At 44.7% G+C, this 9,724-nt stretch overlaps 1 protein-coding gene across 1 annotated transcript; it reads left to right on the plus strand.

The window, feature by feature from the left end:
* Positions 1-245: 245 nt before the first annotated feature.
* On the plus strand, positions 246-9,288 carry LOC131468293 (extracellular calcium-sensing receptor-like; the record flags this gene model as incomplete). The annotated part of the gene is made up of 9 exons (XM_058642359.1): positions 246-400; positions 723-1,017; positions 1,112-1,198; positions 1,397-1,663; positions 1,911-2,117; positions 2,192-2,467; positions 7,864-8,091; positions 8,177-8,300; positions 8,378-9,288. Coding segments are annotated over 9 exons (2,550 nt in total), but the record flags the coding sequence as incomplete, so codon positions are not given.
* Positions 9,289-9,724: the final 436 nt, after the last annotated feature.

Genomic DNA, 9,724 nt, shown 5'->3' on the forward strand with positions numbered 1-9,724 from the left:
TCATTTAGTACAAATCAGTATCAGTTGGGATTTATTTTGGGCCCTGCCCCTACAGCTTCACTTCCTCCTCTGCACTGATGGGTGTTGTTACAAGATTAATTAACATGGGCAGCTGCAAATCAATAAAATGTGCTGATATTGAGATAAGACTGCACTCAGAAAAGGAGATGAGCCAAAGCAAAGTCATGAGGGCATTTTTAGACCTATTGTTGTATTACTGCTGCTCCTCTGCTGTGTACTCTCTTTATTCCTCCTCTTGTCAGTTAAAGGGACAGTTTCATTTAAATGGGATGCACAAAACTGGAGATGTGATTCTAGGTGGACTGTTTACAATCAACTTCATTTCAACTGATCCTGACCTGTCTTTTACCTCAGAGCCACAAAAGCCTGACTGCTATGGGTGAGTCTGTGAGCACAAAGCTGATGAAACCCAAGTCTGTAAGTAGACTGTATGTATGATTAATGTAACATACTTACTTTTGTGCCTACATCTGTTAGACTTTTAAATGAGGCCATGGATTTTATGTTGTTTTTAACAATTGTTGCTCCCTTTGTGCTTTAACTGTGTTATTGCCTTTGTTGTGTTGTTTTATTGTATTTTAATGTCATGTTTTATTATTTATTGTATCACAAGGGCATTGATATAAACAGTATACATAATAAAGTATATTGAACTGAATTTAATGTATTTTAGGTGGTAAACACTTGTGTTATGTTGTTAGTTTTAATATTGTAGGATTCAGACTGGCTCAGACCATGGCATTCACTATTGATGAGATCAACAGGAACTCCAACCTGCTGCCTGATTTGACTCTGGGATACAGTCTGTTTGATAACTGTGCCCAGCTAGGAATTGGATTCCGTGCAGCACTGACCTTAGTCAGTGGTCAAGAAGAGCAAGTTACATTAAAGGAGAACTGTGTAGGAACTCCTCCAGTCCTAGGGATTGTGGGGGGTGCTACCTCTAGACGTACTATTGCCATATCCACAGTCTTAGGTTTGTACAGAATGCCTCTGGTAAGTTTAAATAAATGAAATACATAAACATAACAATCAACATGAAACTATTTTTTAGAATGTTGAATGAAAGAAAGTCTGTATTATTTTGCAGGTGAGTTATTATGCCTCATGTTCCTGCCTGAGTGACCGACAAAAGTTCCCATCTTTCTTTAGGACGATCCCAAGTGATGCTTTTCAGGTAAAAATTTATCCACAAAAAGAAAAGAGTGTGTCATCAGTCATGTGATATGTTTCATTCACAGAGTTGTGTGGTGTCAGATATACAACACTTAAAGACAGTGATTAAACATGAGTCTTTGATGAACCTGTTTAGCTGTATTTCTAGTAAAGAGGATTCCAGCCTGTGCACTAATCCCTCTGCTCTGTGTCCACATAGGTGAATGCTATGATTCAGATTCTAAAACACTTTGGTTGGACTTGGGCAGGTCTGCTCATCAATGATAGTGATTATGGAGTCCACGCTGCCCGATCCTTTCACTCTGACTTGGGTCCAGCTGGTGGAGGTTGTCTGGCTTACACAGAGATTTTGCCCCGGGGTGATGACCCTGCTGAAGTGAGGAGAATAGTGGATGTGATGAGGAAATCTACAGCTCGAGTGGTGATTGTATTTGCCAATAATTTCATGATTAACCTCATGAAAGAGGTCAGTGCTGAAAAATATATGTAGCAAAAACCAAAAAAAAACAGATTTCATGAATTCTATTTCACATGTCATTTGTTAAAGCTGCTGCTAATGTTTAAGAGTAAGATTGTTTACCAAGACAAATTCAGATTTGACTGTAATTCTGGTCGTACTCTAAGTCTGTGTGTGACATCAACTGTGAAAAGTAGATTATACTTTACTGGTATAAAAGTATGAATTCATTTACATGTGATAATCCAATGTACAGGTGGTGAGGCAGAATGTGACAGGCCTGCAGTGGATTGTCAGTGCAGCCTGGACATCAGCTGATGTGCTCCAGACTCCCCACTTCATGCCGTACCTGGGTGGAACACTGGGCATCGCCATTCGTCGAGGAGAAATACCAGGGTTCAGGGACTTCCTGTTACAAATACGTCCTGATCTACATCACAACAACACTGATGGAAACAGCATGGTGAGTTTCACTCTAATTTTGTAATTTATGGGAAAAAAAGTATTGTAATCGATTTAAGATGAACTACATTGCAGGTGAATCAGTTTTGGGAACACACATTTCAGTGTAGATTTGCACCACCTCCAGCAGGTTGGGTGGAAGCTGGAGGAGAATTATGCACTGGACAGGAAGTTATAGAGAATGTGGAGACTGAATTGGTGGATGTTTCAGACCTCAGACCAGAGTATAATGTGTATAAGACTGTGTACACTCTGGCGTATGCTCTTGATGACATGCTGCAGTGTGAGCCAGGGAGAGGACCTTTCAGCAACAATACCTGTGCTCATTTACAAAGACTGGAGCCATGGCAGGTGAGATATCAGTTTACACTCAACTCTTCATTTCACTTAATCCTTCGTATTTTATTTGGAGTATGAAGTGTTAAGAGATTATAGACCAAATCCTACTACTTCTTAATACATATCTAGATATAGATATATACATACATGCAGTACAGTGGTTAGTAAAAAGAGTTTATTTTTAAAGCACACAAAAATAGGAAAACAGGCATGAAGATCCTCAATTGTGCGACACAAAGCGCAGGCGAGGAACAGGAAACTGACTGGAACAGGTAAGCAGAGATTAGCAGAGTCACTGAAGCACACAAGTGCAAATAAATCCACAGACTTGCAAATCACAAAAACAGAGGAGAGAGCTCAAAAAACAACGTATTGAAGCGGACAAAGACAAACTCACAACAAGACACAGGGAGAAACGGGAGTGGTTAAATCCACTGAGGAATCAGGGAGATGACGAACAGCTAAGACAAACAGGACACACGTGAAACAGATTGGGTAATCACAGAGGGGAAAAGTAAAGAGCAAGAAGATGAGGGACGAAAAAGACTTCAAAATAAGAGGGGAACTTTCACAATAAAATGACATTGACAACGGAACATGACAGAGCCCTCTCCTCAAACAAAAAAAACCCACAGAGTATATAACACAAAAACATGAAACATTAAACATTAAACATGGAACATTAAAACTACCGACAAAAAGGGAAGACAAGGAGGAGACAAACGTTGTGGGATCATGGGACCAAACATGAAGGGGGGGGGTTTACGAGGCCGACCGAGAGTGATTAAAGTCCCTTATGAGGGAGGGGTCGAGGATGTCCCGGCTAGGGACCCACAATCTCTCCTCAGGACCATAACCCTCCCAGATGACCAGGTACTGGAACCCACGTCCCCGGCGACGAGACTAAAAACCGCCAAACGGTATAGTCTGGCTCGCTGTCGAGAACCCGGGGGGGAGGAGGGGGTCTGGGTGCAGGAAGGAGGGAAGAGACACGGACAGGTTTGACACGAGAGACATGGAAAGTGGGGTGCACATGCATAGAAGGGGGAAGTCTGAGACGGACGGCTACGGGGTTTATTACCTTACTTATTTCTTACAGGGGTGACAAAGACAGAGATCCTAGTTTGACAACCACACCCTCTGGCCGGACTGGTAGGGAGGGGCCGTGGAGCGACCACTCTTGAAAACATCACACGAATCCCCGGCTACCAGAAGCGTTGACCCACAAGCTGAGCGGTACGCGATCCTCCAGGATGGTAAGACCACTTAGAAGCATGCCCCCAACCAAGCACCTGAGAACGGAGACACACTGGGACATAAAGATGGTTAGGGGGACAGGACACCAGGGGCTGGTCACAGCGATGAGAACGCTTAACCCTTTTACTACTACGGGGATCACCGGTGACACCACGGCGCATGTGTATTTCAAAGGCCAAATTTTTGACACAATTATTGACAAAAATAGACAAAAAAGACCAGGCGTTTTAATAAATATATCTATTATTATGGTGCTAAAAGGGTTAACTCACTCCTCGACATCCCAGATGACAGACCCCACCACCAAGTTAGGGGGGAGAACGGGGACAGGAGACTCAACAGCATTAGGGGAATGATGAATTCTGGACAAGGCATCCACCTTAACATTACGAGAACCTGGACGATATGAGACAACAAAGTGAAAGCGGGTAAAGAAAAGTGACAACCTGGACTGCCTGGGGTTGAGGCGCTTAGCTGCTCAGGGGTACTTGAGGTTTCGGTGATCAGTCCAGACCAGAAACGGTTGCTCCGCCCCCTCCAGTCATTGCCTCCATTCCTCCAGTGCAGACTTGATGGTGAGCAGTCCCCCTGGCCCTGACCCTGGAGTCCGGGGCGTCCACCACAAACTGACAGTGAGGGTCGGGGTGACAGAGAATGGGTGCAGAGGTGAACCGGCGTTTAAGCTCCTTAAAGGCACAGTCGGCCTTGGGGTTCCACCTGAAGGGCTGCAACACAGAGGTGAGAGAATGTAATGGAGACAAATCCAAGCTGAAATTGCGTATGAATTTGCGGTAGAAGTTTGCGAACCCCAGGAAACGCTGAAGGGCTATCCTGGAGTCCGGAACCAGCCAGTCACGCACCGCTCTTATCTTCTCTGGGTCCATCCGAATCTCTCCGGGTGAAATGATGAACCCCAAGAAGGAAACCGAATGGGCATGGAACTTGCATTTCTCAGCCTTAATGAATAGGTGTTGCTCCAACAATCTCTCCAGCATCTGATGGACATGGTTAGTGTGGGTGGACTGATCGGGGGAGAAAATTAATATGTCGTTTAGGTAGACAAAGACAAAGACATTAAGCATGTCGCAGAGGATGTCATTAACGAATGACTGGAAGACAGCCGGGGCATTGTTAAGTCCGAATGGCATCACCAGATACTCGTAATCCCCTGACGGAGTGTTAAATGCTGTCTTCCACTCGTCCCCCGCCCTGATCTGGACTAGATGGTATGCGTTACGTAGATCAAGCTTGGTGAAGATGTTAGGTCCTTTGAGGAGTTCAAAAGCAGATGACATTAGTGGAAGAGGATAACGGTTCATAACGATTAAGGGAGCGGTAATCAATAAAGGAACGTAAGGACCCATCCTTTCCCACGAAAAACGAGCCGGCACCGACCGGTGAGGAAGACGGACGGATTATGCCACACTTGATTGACTCTTGTATGTAATTATTCATGGCTAAAGTTTCAGGTTGAGACAGGGAGAAAAGGCGACCACGGGGAGGAACAGAATCGGGATGAAGCTCTATCGCGCAGTCATAAGGATGATGCGGAGAAAGAGCAGTGGCTTTGGTTTTGCTGAATATTCACCAAGCTCGTGATAACAGGGAGGAGTCCAGGACAGGTCTGTGTCAGTGACTGGGAGAGACGTTGCAGCAACCATTGGAGATCCAGAGAGAGAAGACAAAGAGACAGGTGAGATACACCCCCGGTTGCAGCCCTTCCCCCAGTTGATGACAAGGTTGTGGTGCTGGAGCCAGGGATTGATGTCCCTTACCGCCGCAGTACAGACATAGCCCACCAAAGAGGCGGTGGCTGCGTTCAGCTGGGTCGAGGTGGGTCCGACCAACCTGCATGGGCTCCTAAGAGGTGGAGAAGGTCTCAGGCATGAAGCGGGTACTGGATGAGGAATCTCAGGACGGCGGCTGAGGTTGGGGTGTTGACAGGGACGAGGAGAGGGAGCGCCTGCACATTGATTGCTGTCTTGCTCACGGGGACGATTGTCTAGACGGCTGACCAGGGTGACGAGCGAATCAAGATCATTGGGGATATCCAGAGGGATGAGACGATCACGTAGACGTGGACTGAGAGCATGCAGGAAGATTGTGGCGACACAAGGTATGGGGAAATGCCTTTTTAAGGCAGCATCGATAAATTTAATTGTTGCCAGACAACGCCACCCTGGGAATTTCACCCAGGGATTACTTATAAGCGGACTAACCCCAAATAAAGGAAGGCACTGAGGTTTGTTATGCAACGAGACAGAGACGGCAGTCCAATAATACAAAAACACTTTTATTTACACAAATTTCTATTTTAAAAATAATATAAAAGAATTAGTCACGTAAGGGGACATATGAGGGGAACCAATCAGTGCTGAGACCTACAGCGAAAAACCGTATCCAAAAGAAAAGGGGATCCCAGGAACACCACACGTGAAGCAAATAAAAGTAAACAAAACAAAGAAGCTAACAAGTGCTAACACAACACAAAGGGGACACCGTGACCAGGACACCAATCCACCACCGTAGGCTCAGCACCTGAATGGGGGGCGACCAGAAAGCAACCAATTAGAAAATAACAAATAATGAAACAAAACAATAACGAATAACAAAAAAAGAAATCAAAGAATTAAATGTACAGGAATTATAATAATTAAACCCAATGACAAATAAACAAAATTCTATATAAAAGCAATTGGAAAGCAACCCATAATAACCCAAAACGAACAGAATAATTGTATTAATAGGTTACAGCAAAACAAATTACAAACGAAATTAAAGAAATTACCACAAAAGAACAAAATTAAATGTATATTCCCACACTGTCCTCTCATGCAAGTACACACACACACACACACACACACACAGGTTAAGACGTGGCTGCCCAACTATCGGAGACAGCGTTACCAAGCGACCGGGTGGAGCGGTGAATGTCCGACGTAAGGCGAACAATTAGTCCCGCAAACACACAGTTCCAAGGATGCACAGCAATCGGACCAAATAACTTCTTTAACTGAGGCAAAGAAGTGAGGAAACAAAGCAGAAGCAAAGCAGCAGCGGTTCTAGGAGCGGATTAGTCGGCGCTGCGCCGTTACGGCCAGTCGTCCTACGATGAAGCGAACAAACAATGAGCAACTTATGAATGGCTGGAGGAGGAAGCTAAGACCACTGCACTACATACCGGTCAGGCGATCCCGGCCAACACAGCATGGAACGGAGGGATACGGTGAGTGGCACAGAGCGGTGAACAGCGCGCAGCCAGCAGCAACACCCAAGTGGACCTTTATAAAACAATCACATTAGTACTGGATGGGCAACATACGCGAGATATGCAGCCGGCAGCCCACCTGTAACCACACGGACGCGGAAATGGAGGAAGCACAGGAGTGACGCGACCCAGCCTCAAGCAAGCAAAGGGCTGACAGGTGCTTTACGCCCGCCTTTATGTGGCAGTCTCCCACTGTGATTGGGTGGAACTGCAGCCCAAATGATTGTTACCGAACTACATATTGCCACAATCGCATCAAGAGCGCTGGCTCGTTTCAACTTTGCACCGATGGTGGAGAGCTGTTCGTTTAGCGAGCGGAACATGGCGGCATGGTGGACAGCCATCTGCTCCATGCTGCGAACCAGTTCCGGGCAATGCGCTCTTCCAGCCGCAGGATGACGGCTTCCATCTTACCACCGTCTGCTGGGTCCATAAAGCTGGTGAATAAATCCACAGACATGCGAACCAAAAAAACGGAGAGAGCTCAAAAAACAATGTGTGACGAAGACGAACTCACATCCAGAAAAAGTAAGGGGGAGTGGTTAAATACGCTGAGGAATCAGGGAGACGACGAAACACAAAGAAACTTTCCAGCATTTAATAGGTGCTGTTCCATCGTGTACTCACATTTTCTTGGAACCATTTTATTGGTGTTCCACACTGATCTTGGACAAACTCCAAGTGGGAATAGACAGGTGTTTGCGTCATCACCACATCCTGTTTCATCACCACATCGTTTTGTGTCGGTGTTAAGTCGACACAAACCGATCCAAACCAAACCAAAACATTTTGGCCAAACCTTCGATGCATTTCTAATAGAAAGCACTATACTTTACAGTAAATGCTTTTTTTCCCCCTTTGTCTCTAATCTGGATTTTCATAGATTATGCATTACTTGGAAAAAGTCAATTTCACAACAACATTTGGTGATCAAGTGTCATTTGATGAAAATGGTGAAGCCTTACCTGTATATGACATCATGAATTGGGTGTGGCTCCCTGATGGAAGAACTAAAGTTCAGATTGTGGGTGAGGTTAAGAGGTCAGTCTTCAAAGGTGAAGAACTCACACTGGATGAAGACAAAATCTTCTGGAACTTTGAATCCAAACAGGTTATTTCTTACTTTTTCAGACTAACAACTCTTTCCCTTAATCATTACAGATAAATCTAACAGATAGTGATATTTCTCCACACAGCCTCCTCAGTCAGTGTGCAGTGAGAGTTGTCCTCCAGGTACCCGCATGGCCAGAAAGAAGGGAGAACCTGAGTGTTGTTTTGACTGTGTCCCTTGTTCTGAGGGAAAGATCAGCAATACAACTGGTGAGTTAAAGATTTAAACACCACAGTTCAGAGATGTTGTATAAACCTGTTTCTCATCACTTTCCCTCTTTTCTCAGACTCCATGGAGTGCACCAGTTGCCCAGAAGATTTCTGGTCCAGCCCCCAGCGTGACCACTGTGTTCCTAAGAAAACAGAGTTCCTGTCCTACCATGAGCCTCTGGGTATCTGCTTGACAACCATCTCACTGTTGGGCACATTTATCTGTGTTGTTGTTCTGGGCATCTTCATCCATCATCACAACACACCTATAGTTCGTGCCAACAATTCAGAACTCAGTTTTCTTCTCTTGGTGTCGCTCAAATTGTGTTTCCTCTGCTCGTTGCTCTTCATTGGACGACCCAGATTATGGACATGTCAACTAAGACATGCAGCATTTGGCATCAGCTTTGTGCTTTGTGTCTCATGTATCCTGGTGAAAACCATGGTGGTTCTGGCTGTGTTCAAGGCCTCCAAACCAGGAGGTGAGTCTAGTCTGAAGTGGTTTGGTGCTATGCAGCAGAGAGGGACAGTTCTGGTTCTGACTTCTGTTCAAGCAGCAATCTGCACTGCCTGGCTTGTCTCTGCTTCACCAGTGCCTCACAAAAACACCCAGTATCACAGTGGCTGGATAGTGTATGAGTGTGCAGTCGGGTCCACAGTTGGTTTTGCAGTTTTACTTGGTTATATTGGTTTACTGGCTGTCCTCAGTTGTTTGTTAGCTTTTCTAGCAAGGAATCTTCCAGACAGTTTCAATGAGGCCAAACTCATCACTTTCAGCATGTTGATCTTCTGTGCAGTGTGGGTGGCCTTTGTCCCTTCTTACATCAGCTCACCAGGCAAATATGCAGATGCAGTGGAGGTATTTGCCATCTTGGCCTCCAGTTTTGGCCTCTTGGTGGCGCTGTTTGGACCCAAATGTTACATAATCCTGTTCAGACCAGAGAGAAACACAAAGAAAGCAATCATGGGTCGTGGCATTGGGTCATAAAAACTGCAAGAGAGATTAGTCAATTCTAGCTAAAATGTACACACAAATGCGGATAAAATAATGTTACAATATTATGTAAATGAAAAAAATTATTAATGGTAAAAAGAAATTTTATTTAAATGTAAAATAACTTTTTTAATGACTTTTCTCTTTTTCAGCATGCTATTTAAGCCTATGTATGTGTATAATTCTTTCGATGCCCTGCTCAATGGACGGCTCATTAAGATGCATCATTCAGATGCATCAATTCTCTCCTCAGCATTACGTATCAAAAACATATCCCTCAGCTTCCTGTTCAGTTTACACCACATATATAGGCAATGTTGGTGGACAGATGAACTCCATATCAGAAAGCTGTTTTCCATGTTTCTTTATGTTATCATGCTGTGGTGTATCTTAAATGCCCAATCAGTGCTGTTGGCTACTGTAATTCCCA

The sequence above is a fragment of the Solea solea genome, chromosome 11 (assembly GCF_958295425.1).
Source record: "Solea solea chromosome 11, fSolSol10.1, whole genome shotgun sequence".
In the NCBI taxonomy this organism is placed as follows: domain Eukaryota; kingdom Metazoa; phylum Chordata; class Actinopteri; order Pleuronectiformes; family Soleidae; genus Solea; species Solea solea.